At 36.2% G+C, this 23,575-nt stretch overlaps 2 protein-coding genes across 4 annotated transcripts; one reads left to right on the plus strand and one right to left on the minus strand.

The window, feature by feature from the left end:
- Window positions 1–612: 612 nt before the first annotated feature.
- Window positions 613–16,923, plus strand: LOC117906866 (AT-rich interactive domain-containing protein 6). 2 transcript variants are annotated; one of them, XM_034820117.1, is made up of 14 exons: window positions 613–1,271; window positions 1,471–1,900; window positions 2,025–2,158; window positions 2,246–2,285; window positions 11,254–11,306; window positions 11,665–11,710; window positions 12,828–12,920; window positions 14,094–14,216; window positions 14,314–14,365; window positions 14,457–14,526; window positions 15,252–15,318; window positions 15,420–15,470; window positions 16,085–16,177; window positions 16,452–16,923. In XM_034820117.1, exons 2-14 carry the CDS (start codon window positions 1,472–1,474, stop codon window positions 16,554–16,556), a joined length of 1,356 nt encoding a protein of 451 aa, XP_034676008.1. In that variant the 5' UTR covers window positions 613–1,271; window position 1,471; the 3' UTR covers window positions 16,557–16,923. The 2 variants fall into 2 exon arrangements, with proteins under 2 accessions (XP_034676008.1, XP_034676009.1); XM_034820118.1 differs by having other exon boundaries at window positions 613–795.
- A 4,158-nt stretch (window positions 16,924–21,081) lies between these two features.
- On the minus strand, window positions 21,082–23,137 carry LOC117906070 (AT-hook motif nuclear-localized protein 25). Of its 2 annotated transcripts, XM_034819015.1 has the most exons (2): window positions 21,708–23,137; window positions 21,082–21,614 (listed from the first exon to the last, which is right to left on the minus strand). In XM_034819015.1, exons 1-2 carry the CDS (start codon window positions 22,537–22,539, stop codon window positions 21,595–21,597), a joined length of 852 nt encoding a protein of 283 aa, XP_034674906.1. In that variant the 5' UTR covers window positions 22,540–23,137; the 3' UTR covers window positions 21,082–21,594. The 2 variants fall into 2 exon arrangements, with proteins under 2 accessions (XP_034674906.1, XP_034674905.1); XM_034819014.1 differs by having other exon boundaries at window positions 21,082–23,136.
- Between the last annotated feature and the right edge of the window lie 438 nt (window positions 23,138–23,575).

Raw genomic sequence — 23,575 nt, forward strand, 5'->3', positions numbered from 1 at the left:
ATCTGCGAGCACATCTTCCCATTCTTCATTTCCATTGCATTTTCTTATGATGAAGAAGGAGGAGAAGAAGAAGAAAAAGACTGGAGTAAATTTCAATTAAATAATGGACAAGTAAATTTCAATTGATTCACCTGGAAACCCTTTTAAAACAATGATCAATGCAGGGGGAATTAAAACTAACAATGATCATGAAATATTGTCAATCTAAATTATATTTTTTCTGATTGGTTGTTTCTTAAGAAGAATTATATTTTTTGTTTATTTCAAGGAAGAAAAGAAAATACATGTTTTCTGAAGGAAAAAGAGAAAACATATTCTTTCTCTGGTTATTCGTTGAGAGAGAAAAGAGACTTCTCACAAAGAGAATAAATTTTATTTTAATAATGGAAGTTTCTGGATGGTTTTAAAACTCCAATAAACTGCTTTAGCATTTTCTCATTTATTTGAGTTGGGTCGGGTCAGCCCATTTGGGCACCCAAACCCAACTCCAACATTTTTTCAATAAAAATATGGCTACACCTACTCAGATATATAAATTTTTATTACATTTTTATAGACAGACCTCGAGGGTAGGTATGTATATGGTATCTTCAGTGGCCAGCAACAACATAAAGCCCGTTTTGGGTGAAGCGGACAAAACTGGAAAGGAAAATTGCAATGGAGGGGCATTTTGGAGATTCATGCAAAAACGTTCGTCCGGGTGGACAGATGTCGAGTGGCAAAGGACTTTAGGAGGGCGGAAGCAGAGAAGCAGAAGCAGTGGCCGCCGTGGGCTGTGTCGACCGGCGAGATAAGGAAAGTCCTTTTTCTGAAACCGCCCTCTCCCATTACTCCACTTGTACTCTCCCTTATTTGCGTTAATTTCTATGTATGGCCTCTAAACCCAGACCCATTCTCTCCTAATTATCACATTTTTACCCTCCCACCCCGTCTCCTTTCCCTCCCGAACCCAAAAGCCCTACTACCTCTCCCTGCGCGCCCCTCATTGCTGCTCCTTTCCATCTATCTCTCTCTCTCTCTCTTTTTTTTTTTTTCCAATTCCTGCCTCATTCTCAGCCAAGCCTCATATACTCTCCACCCATCTCTCCCAACAATTTTGTTTCTTGCTTTTGTTTTTTGTTTATTTGGGTGTTGGTAGGATCTGCCTGGGTGATTCCGTTTGTTGTCATCTGGGTTCTTTGAGATGTTTAAATTTTTGGGTGGGTGAGCTTCGTTTTGGGTTTTGATGCGCATTTGAGAAACGAGAACGCGGGTTCTTTTTTTATTATCTGGTATATTTTTCGCATCTTGTGTTTTGAAATTTAGGGTTTCATTTCTCAGACGAGGTTGTGAGTGATTTTCAAAAAAGAGCGCATGTCGTTTTCGTGAACAATCCGTTTACTTTATTATTTATATTGTTTTAAAAAAATGATTTGTACGAGAATCGTATAGTAATGTATAGCGTAATATAATATTACGTTTGGAGTGTAGAATGGATATAGGCGAGATGGAGGATGGCCAAAAGATGGAGCGAGAGTCGGATATCAACCTGGTTGATGCCAAAATCGGAGAACAAGAGCCTCCTCCCTCGGCGGAGGATAAAGACCCCGGCGAGAATGTGCAATCCCCTCCTCCTCCCCCCTCGGCTAAGGATGAAAACCCTGGTGAGAATTTGAAATCGGCTCCTTCTCAGGCAGCCTCTGATGTTAAGAGTGATGAATCACCCATTACCGATCATCCAACCGATGTTAAAACCATTGCTGAGGTTGAAACCAATGTTGATGCTTCTGGTGTTAATGATAATGCCCCGAGAGCAAATGAGCTTGAAGCTGTGACACCCCAGCCACTAGCAAAGTCTGCTATTGCAAAAGATGAAGATGGGAGTGAAGGGGAGTTGAAGAATGAGTTCAATGATAAAGCGGTAATTTTAGCAAAAATTATGAAAAAGGTTTTAAAGAATTAGGGTAAATAATGGAGCAGGGAAGTTGACAGAGACCCAGTTAATCTGGAGGTTTTTGAACATTTGTTTCTTGTTTGAATTGTAGGTTGCTGATGCCAGTGAATTGGGGACAGGTGAGGAGGTTGCCGATTTTGCTAAGGAGGTGGAGAGTTTCTATAGGGAGCATTCCCTGGATTTTAAACACCCCAAGTTTTACGGAGAGCCATTAGATTTGCTAAAGTAAGTTTCTGGTTTGGATTATGTATCTTGCATAGTGGTTGGTTTTGGGCATGGGCTAATTTTCTCATGCTTGCAATGAGGTTTTAGGTTATGGAAAGCTGTAACTAGATTGGGAGGCTATGATCAGGTATTATACATGTTTCTCCTTATGTTTTTGTTTATTATTACTTTTTACATATTCTCTATGGTGTTACAGGTATCATCATATATTTCAAGTTAATCTCATTGTAACAACTACTGGGCATTGATGAGTAAAAGCTTAAACTAGTTCATATTTTATTGTTGTGTATGTAAGTATGATTAGAGTTTGGAAAATTCTAAGAGGAGCATGGGATAGGATTAAACTTATTTAGGCTTGTATGTAGTAACTCACAAAATAAATTGTTCAGCCAATTGCAAATTTGTATTAACAATTCTTGGATCTGTTTTGGAAGTTTCTTGAATTTGATGAATGACCATAGCTGTAACTTCTTAATTGAGTGAATATTTTTCTTGTAAGAGAGATATGATATCTTTTTGTAGAGTAAAACCCATGATAATATTGAGCTTGCTAGTTGTAAGCAAAAATCTTAGAGTTTGTTAGAGCAAACTCTCAATTGCATAGTTATTCTCCCTTCAAAAAAACCATGTGACTTTTAACCAGTTAAAAATCCTTATCACAATTAATTCCAGTTGATGTCTTATTTTGAAAAGTCCACTCATGAATCATTACAGGCTAAGTGTTTGATGTGACATGTGAGCTCTGTTGTGGCCAACCAATTACAAAGTGTCACATGTCTTGGAACTTAGTGTCACATATTCAAGATAGTTCTACTCTAACAAGACACTTGATGCACCTTACCTCTAGGCTCCAATGCATGGATAGGTCCATATTCTTCTTATACTATAGTGCTACAACATTTGGATGCGGATGTCTATCTCCAAGTACATCCCCGAGTCAATTGAATGCTCATGGAATATAGATGCTTGCTCATGGCGAAAGGTGAAGGGATCTCAAACACACTATCCCATGTTAAAAGTGACACCATGTACTGATTATTTCACTCTTATTACACAAAAGCATGAATGTTTCCTTTGAAATAGTTGTGGCTGGATGATCTCATATATTTTCCTCAAAGGTGTTACCATTAACACAATGTCCTGATGTTAATACGTTTGCCCAAGTTCGGAGCAGGGTTCAAGGGGCCTAAAATAGAGTTGTGCATGCAGAGTTGGCCCTCCCACTCTTGTGCACTTTGAGTTGGTTTGGTAATTAGAGCTGGAGGCTTATTGAGGCGGCGTTGACATGCATTGATCTTGTTTTGGTTTGAATGAAAAAAGAGTAGGGATCATTGTGTCTTTTTGACATGCTTCATCTTTAGAGACTTCTATGTCATCATGGAATAGTTAATGAGGAAATTACCTATTTGGAGCACTAAAAAAAACTCAATTTCCAATTTTCCCACCAATAGAAAGAGAAGAAATTTGCTGCTATCCTAAAATTCTATTATTGATTCTACTACTATTCTCTTTAATCCATCTCACTTCGTACTTCTCTCTACTTTCCCCTTGAACTTGTGACACCTTACCATCCCACATACCTGACCTTCTATGGTTAAGAACTGTGCATAAACAATCTCAAACCTTAAATTGATGCAATCCCAACCATCAATTAAGACCCCATTTGGATAAGATATAACTACATTAATTAGGAGGGATGAGACTACATAAATCAAGCTATGAGGGATCTTGATATTTAATCAGCTGGCTTTCTGTGAGTTTGTGGCTTGGGTAAGATTTTGTAGTCCCATCTCACCCTTACCCTTGTCCAAAGATCAATGTAGTTGAAAGTTTAATTGTTTTTCTCAGGTAAAAACCTTTGAGTAAAGAAGGGATTTGGGCTTTGTGTGAGCAATTAGGAAAGTTACTCAAGATACAGTGTGAAAGTTGCTTTCCCTGCATCAGTGAATTCCCCATGTGGGATGATGGTCCAGATTCAAGCCTGTCAACATAAAGTATCATTGTTTTCTGGTTTTTTTTTCCATGCAAGAGAATGACATTTTTGGTGCCAAAAACAACATTCATCATACATTGAACAGTTATTGAAACATGCTTTTTCTATGTACTTTTCATTTGCCCACCATTCCCACCATTCAAGTATGTATGTACATAAATAGGAAATTAAACTTCTGTCAAAGCCAAAATTTGAAAACAATACTGTTGCAATCCTTGTCTGCAATTCAAACCTCTGCGTCAATGTGTAATACGAAGAATAAATGATTCCCTTTGAGTCTTCAGAATTACAAACAATGTGCAACGTGCAAATGATGTATCTTATCATTAATGTTATTATTGCCTTAGTGGATCATTGTGGCACATAATTAGGCCCAAGTACTTGATATCTTTTGAAAATAGTAAGCTTATGTGGGATTTCTACTAGATCTAGATAATATGTATGTAATAAAAGAATATATATAGATGCACAAGGTCTAATAAATGTTCTTAATGAAAAAAGTTGGTAACTTTAACAGGAAACATTTAATGAAGAAATAGGGAGTATGCAAGGGCGCTTTTGATACAATTTTTTTTTACCTATAAAAAAAACGGAAATAGGGAAGTATACAAGGAAAGAGAGTGATTTTTGGGAACTAATGTCGCATGCTAGGTCTAAATCTCATGTACGGCGAGGAAATGGCCTTCCACTTATTAGGGTTATCGTTTAGTCCTTCATTTAAGTTTGTGTCAATTTGGGATTTAGTTGAGGAAAGGTTCAATTGAAAGTTAACTTGCTAGAGAAGAAGACTCATCTTGTGAGGTGGTGAGTTGTTTGTTTAGATAAATGAAAGGAAGGTTTAGGTATTTGAAGGCACTTATCTAAACAAACAACTCACCACCTCACAAGCTTTACTTGGGAATGAGTCAAATGACTTTGGAAGTACGTGGAAGAGCGAGACCATTTATGGAGAAGCATGGATGGAAATAAATTTGGGGAGGTGGAAAGTGGTTGGATCTCAAAGGAAAGAAAGAAGGTGTTTAGCATGGGCATTTGCGAAACAATTAGAAGAGGTTGAAATGATTTCATATCTTGCATGACCACTATGGTGATGGGACAGGAACACATTCTGGTTTGATACACGGAATGGCAATCACCCTTTGAAGAACTTGTTCCCATCTTTGTTTGGTATTACATCTCAAAGAGAAGTTTGGTTAGCTGATTTTTGGGAAGAACTAGTCATAGACATCGGTTTCTCATTTTTGAGAGAAATTTCCTAGACACAATGGAGATGGAGATAGTTCAAGGTCTTATATACGGCTTATCCATTCTTCTGAGGGTAGATTGTTCATATAAATTGGACCGGAGGTTAGTAAAGAACAAAAGATTCTCAGTTAAATCATTTTATAGCTTCTTGAATATGGAGTGGGGCTTCTTTTCTGTAATGGAGGTTTAAGGACCTATGGCACCTACTAAAGTCAACTTCTTTATTTGGGAGTTGGTTTAGGTGAAAATTATTATGTTGGATCAACTTAAGAAACAAGAATGTCCTGAAACTACTTGGTGTTTCCTCTATAAGAATGATGAGGGGTCAACACATCATATTATGTTCATTGTAGAATGCCTCACAATTTGTGGCATTTGATATTTTCTTTGTTTGGCATTTCCTAATGCTTCCTAGTTGGTCAAGGAGTTATTATTAGGTTGGCATGGCAGTCTATAGGGAAGAAAGGGATGAAATTCTGGAGGGTAGCTCCTCTTTGCTGTATATGGTTTTTATTGAAACGGTGGAATAAAATATGTTTTGAGAGTGTGGGAAGCTTAAAGTTGGTGAGGAGAAACTCCTTTATAAATTCTTTGTATTCTTAGTCTAATTAGGTTTCCTAATACTATGTGAGTATCATTCTTGGTTTTGTAGACTCTTTTGGTGGGAGCTAAGATCTTCTTGTTGTTTGTCTTTGGTGCTCTCTATATTTACATATTGTGTGCTTGGGTTGTGCTCCTTTTTTTTTTGTTAGGCATTTTTACAAATTCTCTCTTTGTATATTAAAAAAATAAAGAGATCATGCTATCGCTAATCCGTTCCATTTAGATCATGGAAAATTTGAGGAATGGGATGAGTGAAAGAGTATATGGAGGAAAAGTGAAAGAAAATAAAAAATACGTATATGCTTAAATTTTTTCTCCCATCATTCTCTAATTTTATTCCTTTTTTACATAGAGAACAGAGAATTTGAATAATGAATAATTTTTAAATAGTTTTCATTATATTTTATTTTATGTTTTATTTTCCTTTGTATTCTCCATGGACCATGGTAGATGAAACAAGAGTTTGAGATTCCTTCCTGTATTTTTTTTTTTTTTTCATTTCATTTCCTACCACTCTGAGAGCCAAGCACAGTGTAAATGTAAATATATCTGAATTTCCATTAGAATTTGATTAAACCCTTTTTATGCTTTTTGTCTTCACAAAGAGGAGGAGATATTATGAACCTATAAGAGAATCAATAAATTAAACCTTTTGGGAAGTAAACGTACATTTTCCCAGATCAAGTCTTCTGTTTTTCAGATTGCCATGTTTGTGCCGTTTTGTGCTGACGATATCAAAATACACCTGCTAACTAGTGACTCTTATTGAGGAGACTATATTTATATTACAAAATTTTGGTTGATCACTGTCTTAAGCATCCAAGATTTATGTTCCTGTTGAGTGTTTTCTAGTATTCCGAACTTTGAATTGTCAGAAGGATCTTATTATACTAGGGAGCTAAGCTTGCTCTAGAAGATCATTGAGATGTGAACCAATTATGAGATGGTAGATTGATTATGAACTGCAAGTCTGCACCTTTTGGTATTTATTATTTAAAACCAGCGGTGTATGTGCTATCAAAAAAATCCTAAGACTATCAAAATTAAGTAAATTTGTTCTGATCTTTTGATAGTCTAAGCATTCTTTGTTCATGATAAATGAAAATTGGTCTTTTCGATTAAAAAAAGGGGGAAAAATAGATCTAAAAAAAGTTGGGAGTGTGAAATGGATTTATAACCTCGCTAATTGCACAATTCTTTAATGTCCATTTCAGCCACAGAGTTGAATCATATATGAACTCTCATGGCATATTATTTTGCTTGCTATTGTCATATGGTTAGTCGTCTTTCATAAGGATACGCATCCTTTTCAGGATGTATACTATGTTGGATATATCTTATGCTTAATTCAATTGTTTGATTTCACAATTGAAAAAAAATTAAAATTATGAAGTTCTGTTTGATAAGTATTTGACTTTTGGTTCCTTGACAAATTTACTTATTTATTTGATCCATGAAATCAAGAAACAGATGTGAAATAGTAACCTTATGTTTAAAGGCATGAAAGAATTGTGCCTTAAGGCACAACTTCATAGTTTTATAAGATTTCAGTAGGTTAACAAATGAACTAGGTGGTTTTTGATTCAGCTATTTTAGGATTTCTTCAAACTGATTTACTAAATTAAGTTTGTAACTCTAACCTTGCTTGTTAAAAGTAGTATTCTCAAGCAACAATAGAATAACTCAAGTAGCCTTATGAATATGTCAATTCACCGGTCAATATTTTGATTCCCAGGCATTTAAAGTTGCCAAAACCTTTTAAATTGTAAAAATAACATTTGCCTTGTCATAGAAAGGCATCATAACTTTTAGAAAGAAGTGCCTTGAGCTATTAACAGATGCTGCTGTGGCAAATTAATGCTTGCCGCACACCTATCAATGGGTACAAACTTCTCTTTGCTCTTTTGACTTATTGAAAACATATATTTGTAGACTTATGTGCATAAGTGAAGTTTCAATGTTTTTGTTTGATTTTGCGGAGCGGGTCAGGTCTTGTAGAGTGTTAAGGTGTTTTTTGTGTGTTTTCTTTCGAGGCCTTGCTTTAAGTGCTCCTTGTATATGTTTTGTGTACTCTGGTGTACCTTTTTCTATTACAAATTTATGCATACCTATCTTTACCTATTAAAAAAATATATATTTGGAGATTTATGAGTGCATGGCTTTCTAACTTTTAATGCTATAATTTAATGCCACTCAATGAGTGTGTTTCAAGTTGAGGTTGATTTTCCATAGTTGTTTAAAGGTGCACCTATGCACGCCTAGACCAAAGGCATAGTCTCCTAGTTTTAATACCTTTGTTGCACCTTGGGTGTGCCTTGTGCCTTTTAGAACTATGTGATTTGCTTATAACTTATTAAATTGAGCTCAAACAAGAATGCTCAAGCTAAAGAGGACATTAAGCTCAACTTGAGCTCTTCCCAATTTCATCTAAGTCAAGCTTGAAAGGACTATACTCAACTGGGTTTAATTTATTAAACCTTGCCTATTACTTTCATTACTTAAAGTGTTAGATGCTTATGGAGCACCAACACTAAGTTTAAGGATCCCTTTATGACGGGAGTTTGCATCTCGTGTGTGTGTGTCTTTGTGGATATGATGTTATGTTTATGCTTTCCCTAACTAGATGACTAAAACGCTCATACATGTAAATTTTATTGATGTTAAGCTTGACGAAATAAATTTAAGTTAGTAGGTAATGGGTCAACAACATGTATAAAGCTAACACTCTTCCTCACTTGTGGCTTAAACATGCAAATAAAGAGCCAATAATGAATCATAAAGAAATAAATAGGGGAATAAATAAATAGACAATCAAACTCAAGACCTCTAGGAATTAGAGCTATTGTAACAGGTTAAAACTTCCATTTTTTCTTTTAATCAAAAACACAATTCTCTATACAAAGTTTGATAACAAAGATGGATAAGTGTATGATAATTCAAAGAGTCAAATCTAGTTGTAATTCACAGTGGTATAAAATTTCTTAAAAGGGAAATCATATGTCTAATTTCACTTTTGCTAATGCATCTACCACATGATTGCCTAAGAGAGGAACTCAAGAGAAGGAACGTCCTAACTTTGAAGAAATATCAATATTTTGGTTCAACCACCCATCAAACTTCTAGGCCCTTTTTTTAGTTGCTCATAATAAGATAATAACATAATCCATAGTTGTTAACTCGTAAAACGTATCATGTGTCGTCTTTCTACTTTTTAATAGTACAATCCAGAGTTGTTAACTTGTAAAGCATATCGTGTATTGTCTTTCTAGTTTTCCATATCACAATTGTAGTGTTTATCATAAGTCTTTTTCTATATAGTAAAAAATAAATAGAAAAAATATGCATATATGTGAATATATATTAGAACTATAAAGCATGGAGTACTTTATAATCAATTTTATGAAAGATAGTGGGATTAGATACTAAATTATATCATGCCATATGAAAACATTAAATTCAATTTAACAAAATATGACTTCGATGTATATGTTCATCACATCAAGACTTTATAACCAATTTTTAGATATGTTTTTTAGTTTTCCGCCAGGGTAGCCTAGTTGGTTAGGGTGACATTGGAAAGTGTGGTCCTAGTAAGGACATATGGTACTGGGTTCGAATCCTTCCATTGATGATATCCTGAATTTACTTGGTGCTGTTTATTGCGGGGCGGTCAGCACCCCGAGGATTGGGTCCCCATGGAGAGTCCTAAGGGCTTGGCCATGCAAACCTATGGAAAGTTCTTCGGTTATCTAAAAAAAAATAAAATAGAAAAAGATATGCTTTTTAGTTCCAAATTATAACTAGGCATGTGCACTCATGTGTGTTTTTGGTGTATGTATGTATGTATGTTTGCATATATTTCTTTGTGTTATCTTCAAAGTTCCTACTTTTTATATTCGTCATCATTCCTCCTCTATTGAAAAGGAAATTAAATAATAATAATAATAATAATAATAATAATAATAATAATAATATTATTATTATTATGTTATGTAAAAGTTTTTATTTACTAATTACCATAATTTTCAATGTTAACATTCAAATCATTCAAATGAAATTTTTTTTTACTCGACTTTAAATGTGGCCTTTGATAGTAAAAATGTAGTTTTTCATGTTGGATTTTTTTTTTAATCTTTTTCTCACTTTTATTATCGATTCCTAACCTTTCTTTACATTTCAAACAATTAATATAATAATTTCTTTTAATTAAAAAATTATGAATTTGATTTTTTTTTAAATTATGCAAGATAGTTGAAGATGTATGTATCGTTATATTATTGTATCATGTATCATATTGTATATCCTATACTAGTTAGACGATCTAGTTCGTCAATTTCTTGCTCCAAAAGGTTACAACAAAAGTTAAAATTCCAGAATATAGACATGGAGAATGAAACTAGAATTGAGAAAATAATAGCATTTCTCAACCCTACTTCTCTATATGTTTGAAAATGGCTCGGTAAGAGATTTATAACCCAACCAAAGATCTCCCAAGAAGCAAATTTTTGTACCATCCCCCCACAATAATGAGTGAAATGCAAATAATATGTGTAAGTTTGTGCAATAGCCTCTAAGGGCATTTATATGACCACCAAACAACACAATTGGCATCCCATCTATTAGAATTTGACCTGTAGATATTCAAGATGACCTTGTGCCATAAAGCATCACTCTCCCTAAGGAACCTCCACAACTACTTTCCTAGAAGGCCTCTATTCCTCGAGGTTAAACTACCAAACTCAAAATCTCGAGTTATTAGGTAATAGAGCAAACAGTGTATAGTAAGCTAACAAACACCCTTGACTTGGGTTATAAATAATATTTGAATAATCTTAAATAATATTTTTAGTAAGCAAAGAGCCACTTTTTTCCTCTCTCTGTATTAGAAAAAATGGAAGAGGGGTGGGTGTGGTGCTGCTGCTGGTTTGGATTTCATCTTGGTTTTTGTCAAACACTTGTTTCCATATTGTTAGACCCCAAAGTTCCATGTCCTCTTGGAGAATACGAGAAACTTAAAGCTGCATTTTGACTCTCATTATTTATGATTTTTTGTGGGAATATTTAACTTTGATATCGCATATTCAGGCCTTGTTACAAAAATTTTAGCGTATGAAACTGTAACAATGTGATCCACTTAAGTTTCTATAGGTTTTACAATAAGGTTTCCATTATACAATTGTTTTGCAGTTTCCAAAATTACTACCGAAGATAAAGCCTCTGTCTGACCTATATATTTGCTCTATGGTATCTGTAGGTGACTGCATCCAAGTTGTGGCGACAAGTGGGAGACTCTTTCCATCCCCCCAAGTAAGGAATAGCATAGTCGTTGATTGCTAACATAGGAAGTTGTGATGGTTTTTTCTCTTGAAATTCTTCAAAACTTTTGGTTTATAAGTTGCAGACAACATAGTTTATCATTTTTTTTCCTATTGCAATTGTTTAACATCTTTTAGTTTGTAATTAATAAATGGAGCTAATTAACATTTATAAATGTCACTCCAAGTCTCCATTGTATAGATATTGGGAGTCATATGCTCTCTGTGAAGATTGATCCCAAGATCTAACTCAATTCATGGTCATTTAAATCCAATATAATCCCATAGCCAACATAGTACTGTGGTATTCTGGCTTTATCCGATTCTTTCTCTCTCTCTCTCTCTCTCAGGACCTGCACTACAGTCTCTTGGACATTCCGCATTTTCTATGAGAAGGTAATGCTTGTTTGCTGAATTGTTTCCCCCTTTTTGAATTTTTGTGTTTTATTCTTGGGCTTCAAATAGTTGTATGCTATTTGTTTGTGAAGATGGGATCTGTGTTTTCATGATTTAGGGATCTTGTTTCTTAGGTGATACTTGATTAGTTGGATAAAGCTTAAGTGAAGTTGGCAATGACACATTATTTATTTTAATGCTTTATGGTTCTCATCTACAAAGAAGATTTTATTTTGAATCCTTTACAGTAGATTTCATTTGTTTTTTTTCTTTTTGAGATGGCTGCTTTTTTGTCACCTCTTTTTAATATTTATCAATATATTGGATACTATGTGGCCATTATTTTTGTAGAATCTTCTTGTTCATAATGTCGATTTCATCTTTTTGTCAGCCTACTTAATAACCATGGAGGACATGGATGTTTGAGTTCAAGTGAGCATGTAAATTTTTGTACTTCTCATTTTAGAAATGACTTCATTTCCATTGAAAACATGTGTTTGGATGATATGGACATTAAAAATTGAATTAATTTCTGTGGCATCCAAATACCCCACCATAGACCTAATAGCTTGAAGCTTGAGATATATTTACTGAAAAAAGGAAATGTCTGAGGCACATGGGCAGCAGTGCCTGTTTAGCAGTATGTTTCAAGAAATCAGACATGCTATTCAGCTGTTTTTTGTGCATGCCATGTTGCTGCTTTTGACTGGTTATAAATTGTAACAATAATGACTCTCCTCAAAGACACACCGTTACTACAGTGATTTGCTGGATTGTCGCAGTTTTGTTGCTGTAGTATAGGCACAACCTGACCCTTTATTAAAATATTATTTTGGCACTGGGTGATATGATGCTATGCTCATGTATGATTGGTTTCATATTGTGCATTTCTCATGTCAAAACATGGGTGATATGACTTAATAGTATCACTTGCAACCATGTTTAATTTTTTTATAGCTTTGTCAACTGCTTTTAGGCTGTTTTATTATTATTATTTATGTGCCTACTTTAACTTTGTATCATATCAAGTGCTATTCTGTCATCCCATATCTTCATCATTGGATTGAATAAGTAGCCCGTGTGTCGGCTGTTCCCTGATTTTCTTCAGTTTGTCTAGGCACTTCTGGAATATGAAAGGCATAAAAGGAACAGGGGTGAGCTTCAACCCTCGTCTGTACCCATCTCTGAAACAAAAACTGAAGAAAAAGAGGTAAAATTCATTTAATTCTTAATATTGTGGTTGTTTGATGGATTTGGATTAGGATTTATTTTATTAATATTAAGCAATGTTCTTGTTATGCCCACATGGACAGTATGTGACGTAGGAAAAAGTCTGAACTGAGGCTCAATAATTTTGTAAGATTCTTACTTGAGTTCAAGGTTAAGTGCATGCTTGTTTGCAGGATAGAGCTTATAATCTGAGAATGTGTGTTTCCTTTATTTCAGATTCCATACCTTGGTGAGATGTCTGTCTTACTGGGTTTGACATGTGGTAGTCTTGAGTGGAAGTGCAACTTCCTTTGCGGTTTCCTGTTTCTTCAAAATCTTCTTGTTTCTTGCTCATTTAAAAACACAGAAATCTGATGGAGTAAAAGGAAGGAAAAGTTTATCAATCTATTGTTAGGTGCTCAGCACAGTGGCGGAGTGCTTAAATAGAGAATATAAGATCTGGGATGCAACAGGAATCTTACTTGTTCTCTAAAAGGTGAACTTCTGGGAAACCATGGAGTTCAATTGCTAGGTGAAGAACTAAGTAGAATTTTAATATCAGGTGGAGAGTACAGAATATGTGTGTGTACATATTTTAAAATTTTTATCAAGAACAAGATGGAGATTGCTGTAGATATTTTAAGAAACCCGTCAGAAAAGAGATAAAGATTACATCAAATTAAAAATTGTAAACTTCCATGGAAGAGAAGTAGAGAATTTAGTTTGCTTCTATTGCTGGAGTTACCTTCTTGAGTTTGCTTTGATCTGTGATTTACAGAATATGGAAAGCTGCATGAATTTTCATGGTTTATATGTATATATGATTTTTCCCTGTTACATGGATTATGGGTATGTGTCTTGATTTCTGGTTTATTTTGCATCACATTTTTAGATGCAAAAGAGATATTCATACAGCTGGACTTGGAATTTATTTGCATCTACACATGGATTTGCAATTTTGCCCCATCTACAGTAATGAATGGTTGTGTGGGACCCATATTGCTGATATACAATCTTGATTTTTTAAATCAGTAACATAAGAAATGCATGATAACTTAATTAAAACTAAAAGTAGTTTTTTTTTCCTGGAATTATGCTCTCTCTCTCTCTCTCTCTCTCACACACACACACACCCATGGGCACACATCCATCTATGATTGGGCTTTCTGTGCAGGGAAGTGGTTACCAAGCTTCAGGAACAGGCAGGGCACGAAGGGATGCTGCAGCTCGTGCTATGCAGGGTTGGCATGTTCAGCGTCTCTTTGGATATGGTGAGGTTGGTGAGCCAATTATCAAGGTCTGTTGACACTGGAGTCCATTTCATTCATATTGATGTTGTTACTTTTGTTTTGGTGGTAAAACTCATTCTAGTGATGTGTTGATTCTTTTCATAGGATAAGAGCTTCAATTCTGCACAAAAGCGTGAAAGACCACTCAAAAGCATTGGTATTCTTCTTTATGGTTTAACTTCTCCAAAAGTACTAACCTGCCTACCTTGCTTCTCAAAATTATTTCTCAATTGGTATTTGGTTTGTAGACTCAGGTTTACATAAACACAAGAAACCAACTCTTATGGAGGATGTCGAAAAAGCTGAAGCAGCTAAGCAGTTGAGATCCATGACCGTTTCTCTATTTAGTTTATTATTCTTTTTATTCTAGGTTCTTGTTTCTCTATCTTCTACATTTGTTCACAAGTTGCAGAGATCATTTGGTTGACAAGTGCATACTGGACCATTATTGCCAATTGAATCACTTTTAAATTTTTTTTTTTTATCAATAATGACCACAACTAAAATAGTTACTTACTGGATCTCTTGTGATGTGCATTTTAGTACATATATTTTTACTTAGTGTATCAAAAAGAAATATATTACTTGCTGGGTCTTACAATGACCATTATTGATATATATATATATATATTTTTTGTTGATATTTTATTGATATTTTATTTGCTGGATTTCTTTTCAAGTGCCTTTTATTGTAGTTGAAGTGAGAAAAACCATACTGGAATTGCTTGTGCCAATCCGAAGCCTAGTTAGATTTTTACCCCATGTTCTTTGAGCACATTTGATAACCTAATGGTATAGTGCAAGCTCCTTGCTGCAGTGCACATCCCTTTGCTCTTGAAACTGGGCTGAAGTGGGTTTTTTTCTTTCTTTCATTTTTTTTTTTAAAATTAACTAAAGATTTACTAAATGTGGTTTATGCCCATCATTAAAAAAAATAGATTAAAATTCTGCATTTTTTTTTTTTGTCAATATTTTTGTTCATAAAAGAAGACAACTTTTTCTGTTACTTTTGAAGAAAGGCTAAATAGGTTTTGGTCTTCCAGACTGGATGCTACAGTTGCTGATGTTGGAGCTCCTGCTGATTGGGTGAAGATCAATGTGCGGGAAACTGTAAGTTTGTTAAAACCATACTGTCATAGATAACTAGTCAACTGCTGGATAGTTTATTTGTTCCATTAGAGTTCTTACTAGCTTTCCCATCTCCTGCACAGAAAGATTGCTTCGAGGTATATGCTCTAGTCCCTGGGCTTCTGCGTGAGGAGGTAAGCAACTCTTGCTAAACTCTTTTGTTTCTCCCTTTTTGTTCTGTCACCTCCCTGTGGTGCCCTTGATTTTTCCTGGAGCTGATTTTGATATGACATAACTGGTAGCCGGTTTTGGCAGGGGGTTATTGGTGCAGTTACAATAATTATAGTCATATTACATAGCAGCTAGAGACCCTGTGTAGAAGATTTCATTTGGCCTATTTCAGTATAATCATTGTTATGGCCCTGGAGATCTTGCATTTCTTTGAAACCATTGAAAGATAATATTGTTTATATCCATAAGCTCTTCATATTTTACTTGGAAAATCCCCAAAAAGAGGATGTTTGTAATCCATTGATGTTGCCTGCTTTCCATGTGCATGATAATCTTTCCTATTCTCATTACAAAAATGGACTACTCGCTGCCTTTTTGTAATTGGACAAATACAAAGTCTGATAACTAGTTCCGGCATATTCAGTAATATTTTGTATGACCCTACTTCCTTTTGGTACGTACATCCTTGACCCATTTGCCATAATTGGGGAACACTTAAAACTTTACGTAATTCGATAACGAAATTTTTTTCAACTTTAATGATGGTGTCGATGACCACATTCATTGGTGGATGCAGGTGCGGGTTCAATCTGATCCAGCTGGACGCCTAGTCATAACGGGTCAGCCAGAGCAGGTTGACAATCCTTGGGGGATAAAACCCTTCAAAAAGGTACGTCTTTGACTTTTTTTATAACTGGTTGGAATATAAATCACTCACTGTATACTACTAGGGTTTGTCCTTGGCTTGGTAGTATGTGGTCATTGGTGAGGACTGATGACAAAAAATAAGAATTAGGCTCTTGACTTTGTAGCACCTATTTGGACCCGGAAAGGTCTCAAATTTTCCCAAATGAGCTGCCCCCAGTGCTTTTCTTGTGCTGTGCACCATAAGTATTTATCCCACTGCTATGATATTAATCAGTTCAATTGGGCGTTGTTTTCAGGTGGTGAGCTTACCTGCAAGAATTGATCCACTGCAGACATCTGCTGTTGTTAGCTTGCACGGCCGACTCTATGTTCGAGTGCCTTTTGAGAAGGGATCAGGTTGATCCGTCTTGCTGTTCCAGGCCCATTTAACCATTTTCTTCAGGGAAATTTTGAAAGGGATCAACCCATTAGGCTCAAATTTGGACCCAAAGACTAGCCCCATCTTAAATCAGTGCAAGCTATCCTAACTCATTGACCCCACCTACTTGGGTATTTCTGCATTTTACAGATTAGTTTTAGGGTACTTTGAATTTGTAAAACTAGAAGTACCTTTAGACCTCCACCATTAAGGAGGGTCTTTTTGCTGAACCCAGTAGCTGTTTCTTGTCGTTTAACAGAAGGGTTTATCCTTTAAATCAGAGATGAACTTTGGATTATCCTTCGTTACATTCTGTGCCTTATTTCTTTTAGTTAAAACACATTTATTTATTTCATTGCATTCTGGTCTTCCTGCTTTTTCAGGAGGATTACCTACCAGTTGATACTTGACCAATTAGTCAGGGTTGTTTTTCCTCGATTTTGAATTGCATCTCTGTCAAATCAAAATGGGATCCCAATCTTTTTCTTCACCATATTCAAACTTAGGCCAATCTGGATCATCACTCTACCTGCCTATTCCTCAGCTAAGGAACAACCCTGCCCTAGCTCCTGATACCTAGAACTGAGAATATGACAAAAGGACCCAGTTTATTTCTTTGATTCAAAAGACATATTAGTTTTGGCTTCAATTTTCTTCTTTACTTTTTTTTTTTTTCCCACCATTTTGATTTAAACTAGTTTATATGGCGGATGAACAATTTTGTTTTCCTCTATCCCTCTCCAGCGGATAGCTTTATGTAATGTACATGATGCTGTGGACTAGAACGAACAGATGGTGGATAGACATCAATTCAATCTAGGATTTTTCTCATTATTTTAATTGAAAGTAGTTAATACGGCAAATGAATAATTTTTTTTCTCTATCCCTCTGTATTAGAACGAATATTTATTTTTTAAAACATTATTTTATTTATTTTTTAGAATAGAAAATGGCTTTAACTTAAAAGTATTTTTTGATAAAATTATTTTGAAAATAGGCTATTTTTTGGATTTGACTCAGAAAAACAAGTTATTAAAATGTTTGGGTTTTTTTTTTTCTTATATAAAATGTTATGAAATATTATTAAAAATGTGGATAATATTTTAGAAATTTTACGTTTTAGACAGAATGAGAAAATTGTTCTTCATGTTTGAATTCTTAGCGCAGAATTTACTTAAAAAAACGATTGAGTTGGAGAACATTTTTGGAAAACGATGCGAAAGAGGCCCAAAAAAGGAAGACGACGTTTTGGCTTTTTCTGTGTCTCATTGCCTGGTAAACGCTGCCGTATTGGCCAGTATGGGTAGAAGCGTGGTCGTTTCACCACTCTCTTTCCCTCTTTTGGAAAGTGGAAACCTTCAAATTTGAAAACTTAGACCATGGCCACCACGGCCCCACCCAGTGCCGGCCATTCTAGCCACCTAACAAACTCTTGGTTTTAATGTTTTATGCATATCACAGCTATTGTTTCCATGCATCACATCACCATCGCCCCTGCAGCATTGAATGATTTGTCCCAATCAGATTCTTGGGTCAGAGGCTGCACCTTTTGACAACGTTTCATTGCAAAGGCCAAAAAAATCTGCCCATTTTTGTGGACTTTCAAGCTGGGACTGCTGCTTTAGTTGCAAGCTAGCTAGCCTTGAGTCCCAGCATCTCTTAAGTACACTTGAGAGAGACTTGGGATCTCTAAAGAGCTTCAAAGGTACTCCAAGAGGGTTTTATGGATTCATATCTGCATTACACTTTTCTCATAAAACCCAAATATTGTCTGCTCAAGGCAACTGATCCTCGATCTCTAGTAGTGTTTATATATATATATATGAGTCGGCCATTATGAGGGTTGACAGCTTATTCTGTGGGATATCATATGCCGCATAACCCAAATGAATGAACATTGATGCCTTCTACTATCTTCCATCTCAGTTATGTAGACTCTTGGGCACTCAGTGTGCAGAATTGGGTACTGTTTCAACCTCCATGAAGCTTAACGTTTTTGAAATGGTTTCAACACTACTCTTACCATCATAATCTTCATTTGGAAGGATTTGGAACAGAAGTGATGGAGCCATGGAGAGACTCATGATTTTATGTGGTTTCTTACTTCTCAAGCTTCATGGAACTGACTCTAGTTCATAACTTACACCAGCATTGGTCGAAAGTAACCATCAGCAATTAATTCCTTATCATAATTACCCTATATCGATGATAGTTTATCAAACCCTCATCCAGTAAGGAAAAGAAAAACCAATCTCCATCTACTTCAAACATACAAGCTTGAAGTGATCTCTCCTCGGTCCTTAGTACCTTTCTTTTTTCTTTACAGACATTTTTGTCATTTTTTTCTCAGATCACCCCTTTTTACTCTGTGGTTTCAATTGATCCTTGGAAAGGTTGATACCACATCCTGAAAAATTGCGTCCTAGTCAAATAATAATGAAGAATTTTCATGGTGATGAACATGTTGCAAAGATGCTTGATCATGAATAAAGAATCCTCATGGTGATGAACATCCACAATAAAATTTGAGGCTAGATGAATATGACAAGCATGCATATCAGCATATGTATGAAGTTCAATCTCCAAATTAAGGAGTTATGAAACCTTGGATCAGCAACCCAAATGCATAGATAATTAACCTCTCTAGCTTTAATTTTCTTATATACAGGAGTATTTTGGGGGATGAAACGAGTTAAATTTCTCATGTTATTAGTAATCAAGAAGTAGGAAACCCCCGACCGTAGTTGCTATATTTCTTACCATAGGAAACTAGATCAGAAAACAGTCAGAAATTGATCCTATTCTATTTCTAGTAATTGAAGTAATGCACAGCATTAGATTGAAAGGGACATAACCAAACTAGATTCTTCAATAGGTATTGATGGTAAGGCTCTGACAATTGGATGAGAGGTGTTGATGGTAAGGCTTTTGAAGTATTCTTCTCTAGTAGATGTATGCTTTTGAAGTATTCTTTAGTACTCTGGTAGATGATTAATTATGCTGCTGTTAGCCAACTATCAACCTCACTCGTCAACAAGCAAGATGATGATGGATGGATTTATTTTCTCCCAAAGATGCTAAGTTTGTCTAGTCTTGAATAGACTAATTACATTACCATAGGAAACTAGATCAGATCGAAAACATCAAAGTCTATGTTTTTGAGCTAAACGGTAATTTAACATTGTATCACATCTTTGGTACTCGAGGTCTTCCGTTCTAACTTCTAATAAAGTTTGCTTTAGTAGTAGCCTAGTAAGCACATAAATACTCAAAAGTCAAGAATAAACCCAAACAAAGCAAACGGCACTTGATTTGGTCAATAGAGTCGCCCTCAACAAAGTCTAAGTCTCTCTTCTAGATAGACTGTACATGCGATTTGCTTTGTACATACATTCATATAGATAGATAGATAGATAGATAGAAAGATGGATAGGACTGTAACAAGATGAACCTAGGAGTTCCTTTCTTTCTAGAACTAACTGGTTTGTCAATATTGTTCTCAAACTTCCTTAACCATTTATTGTTTTTTATCCAGATAACTACTGGATATCAAGACTGAATCATAGTGATGATGTTGTCTATCAATTACTAACTATATGTATGTGTTTGTGGCAGATTCATTTCATATTTCTTGGGTTATATGGAATCTAATCATACCATGGAAGTAATCCTTCCAAATTTTGAGAAGTTTACGACTTGAAATCAAGTATATTTTTTCAAAGAACCAAAGGGTAAAGAAGCAAAAGAACTGATTTTTATTTCTACCTCAACTTCCAAGGTGACAGAGTTCCAACAATTCCTCATTTTATCAGTTTTTGTCTGGGGAAGTGGGCTTATCTTTATGGCCATTGGGTAAAATTCTTTAGAGGCATAACCCTTCCAGTTTTCATTAACCAAAAGTGTCAATACAGCTAGATATGTTCTTTATCTTCATATGCATTACTCCTTGTTTTAATATGTAAAAAATGCTTTAATATCTATTCAACGGGCCGGTATTAATTAATTTATTCTTGTCTTTGTAACTGACAAGAGAAGTTTCTTTGTCTAGCTTCTACTGCATGCTGTAACGCTTGGTCAGCAAATTGTAAGTCCTCGGTAGAGAAAGAGAGACAGAGAGAGAAACAGGCTTTTAATCATGGTCTACCATTGCTATCAGATGGTTCGGAACTAGGGTTTTTGCTGTAAAAGAGAAACAGGCTTTTAAGATTCGACACTGGGAGTTTGTGACTTTTCCCCAGTTGAGTAAGCAGAAGACATGAAATAAAGGAACCCAAAGAGATAAAAAGAACATTTGGCCACATGCAAGACAAACCACGATATCTGCGGTTTTGGGGTTCAGAATAATCTGAACAACCTAAAAACTAGGACTTTTCTTTTCTTTCTTCCTTCCCCTTTAAAGTATACAGCAAGTACTAGGTTTTATATTGATATATCTATAGAGAGATACGCACACATTTCTACTTAAATTATTGAAATTAAAGGACCCATACAAGGATTAACAGATTGAATAATGAATAATCCCACTTGTGTATACATATATATTTCAAAAATGAGAAATTCACAAGCTCATGAACACATTCTACTATTCAATCAAAAGAAACATATGTACTATAGAAATGCTGACTGCAGAAGAGAGGGAAACACATGCATAATTAAATAAACCCTAGAAATGTGTATAGATGACAGCAGTTCCCACACTACATGTAGAAATTAATTATTAAACATCTGAGCCGGCTGGAAGAAGGAGAGGAAGAATAAGAGGAAGAGAAGATTAAAGAAGGGCAAAAGGGAAATTTTCCAAATGCATCACTTACCTCAGAAGATAGTGAAATCTGTAAAATCTTTGCCTCCGACCTGGGTTCCTTCCATTTCAACTGAATATACAGCCTCCATGAAATAACAACTCCAGCTTGTTCGCTTTTAGGTGAGAAGATCAATGAGAAAGAGTCGGATTTGTTCGATGTTATCGCACAGACATTACAGTAGTTATCATACAAAACTGGTTCGGTTTCTCTTTCATCTCATCCCCTCTTCATCACGCCTGTTCAATTATCACCTAAAATATATGGGAATTCAACACAATAGCCTTAAAATGGAGGTCTTGGAGCACTTCCACCCCATCTTAATAGATCACCTGGAAAGGGAAAATTCCCCATGCTTGCTCCCATGTTATAGATTGGAACACCAGCACCGCCGCCACTGCCTCCGCCATCACCGAGCTGCCCACCAGCACCGCCTCCAGTCACACCTGAAGACTGGGACGCGGTGGGCTGGACTTGCACAGCTCCCTCTTCCTCCTCCAGTGGTAAACGCTCAAAGACAGCGTTGGCAAACGACGCAGCCATCAAAACAACTGGACCTGAAGCCATCAAGGGACCCACCACGCTTCCTCCAACTACCTGACCCTGACCACCGGACAAAAATATAGAAAGGCCTCCAGCACTCGGCGGCGCCGGTGGAGGAAGCACGGTTCCTGACAATGAGAGTATCTCGAACCTGCCGTGCAGCGTCACTATGCTCCCTGCAGGAGACGCAGGCTGACGCAGCGTCACGTTCATGACTGTGCCGCCGCCGCTGAGAACACATACGCCTCTCCCACGGCGCCGGGCGTAATTCAACACACTCTCCATGACGTCAGCGCCAGCGGCAACTTCAAGTACATGCGACCGGAGGGCATTTGGGCTATCGCGCGTTACGATTATGGGTGGCTTGGGCTTGTTCTTGGAGCCAGGAGGACGACCTCGAGGGCGGCGATTTGAAGAGGTGGTGGCTCCACCAGAACTAGCAGCGGCGGCCTCCTCGGTGTCCGCCCTCTGCTCCTGATCATCTGGTGACTCGTCCCTAGAATCCGATGGTTGTTGAGTGGCTTGATGTTGTGGAAGCGATGACGGTCTCTGCAAGTGCAGTTCAGGTCCGAGTAGCTGGTGGACGTAGCGAGAACCTGAGCCTGGTTCATAACCCGCCATCCCCACATCTACTCTCTCCCACCAATTATTTGCCAGTTTTCTTTTTCCTTCCTCTCCTTCTGCCTCGATCTGATCTCTCAATACAATCCAAACACCCCAAAACCAGAAGATGAACAACAAACTCTCTCTCTCTTTCTTTCTCTCTCTACCGATACCAAATTCCTCTTCGCTTCACTGTTTAAATATTCCAAAACTTCAAACAACACTTTCAGATCCAAAATCAAAACCTGTAACCCAAGCAATGATCATTTGCATTCAACTGAATAACCTCATAATGCAGCGCCCTTGTATATAGCTTCATACACTATTGATCAATCAAAGATAGGGATATATCATAAAACCCCAAAACTACAAACAACCCCTCAATCTCAGCCTGCTAAAACCCACCAACTGCTTTCTTCCCAATCAACCCAGTCAAAATCCAAAGCTGACGAATCATGTTTACCTGTTTCTGAACCTTAAAATCTCCCCTTTTCCGGATTCAAGAGATCTCTGATACCCAAAAACCAACACTACATGCTTAAACTCTCAAGAGGCTCAAACCCTTGTCCCGGAAATTCCCGGATGACTTCTCAGAACTGTAGGGGTGGACAAAGAACCAAAAAGAAAGAAAAGAAAAACCACACTTGAAAGAGGCCCACGCGCTTCAATGTGAGGCGTGGGATGAAACGGTGGAAAGCGTGCGGTAAAAGCAGATGCAAGCGATTACCAACGCAAATGCCTTTGAACACAAGGCAACAAAAATTTACTATCCACGCGCCTCAATGGCACGTGTTGCAGTTCTCTGTACCACGTGTCAGCTCGTGCATGCCTATCATGAAGCCGCCCACCTTGTCCCTCCCTCTTATTTAATATTTCTATGACACCTTTTCTTTTAATTAAAAAAAAAAAAAAACTTAAATTTGTCAATCCTATAAAAGTTAAATGAAATTAATGTTTTAGTTGAATTATTTTTTAGAATTAGTTTGACCATGTTTTACATTCATTTATAAAATTTAAATATATCTTAAACTAAATTTTATATTGAAAAAATGAT

This window comes from Vitis riparia, chromosome 18, assembly GCF_004353265.1.
Source record: "Vitis riparia cultivar Riparia Gloire de Montpellier isolate 1030 chromosome 18, EGFV_Vit.rip_1.0, whole genome shotgun sequence".
Taxonomy (NCBI): Eukaryota; Viridiplantae; Streptophyta; class Magnoliopsida; order Vitales; family Vitaceae; genus Vitis; species Vitis riparia.

Bases quoted from the DNA above. Each gene is read 5' to 3' on its own strand.
- LOC117906070 (XM_034819014.1), bottom strand. From the start codon at position 22,539: ATGGCGGGTTATGAACCAGGCTCAGGTTCTCGCTACGTCCACCAGCTA.
- LOC117906866 (XM_034820117.1), top strand. From the start codon at position 1,472: ATGGATATAGGCGAGATGGAGGATGGCCAAAAGATGGAGCGAGAGTCG. The intron at 11,711-12,827 runs GTAATGCTTGTT...CAGTTTGTCTAG, and splicing joins TCCGCATTTTCTATGAGAAG to GCACTTCTGGAATATGAAAG. The intron at 16,178-16,451 runs GTACGTCTTTGA...CGTTGTTTTCAG, and splicing joins GGATAAAACCCTTCAAAAAG to GTGGTGAGCTTACCTGCAAG.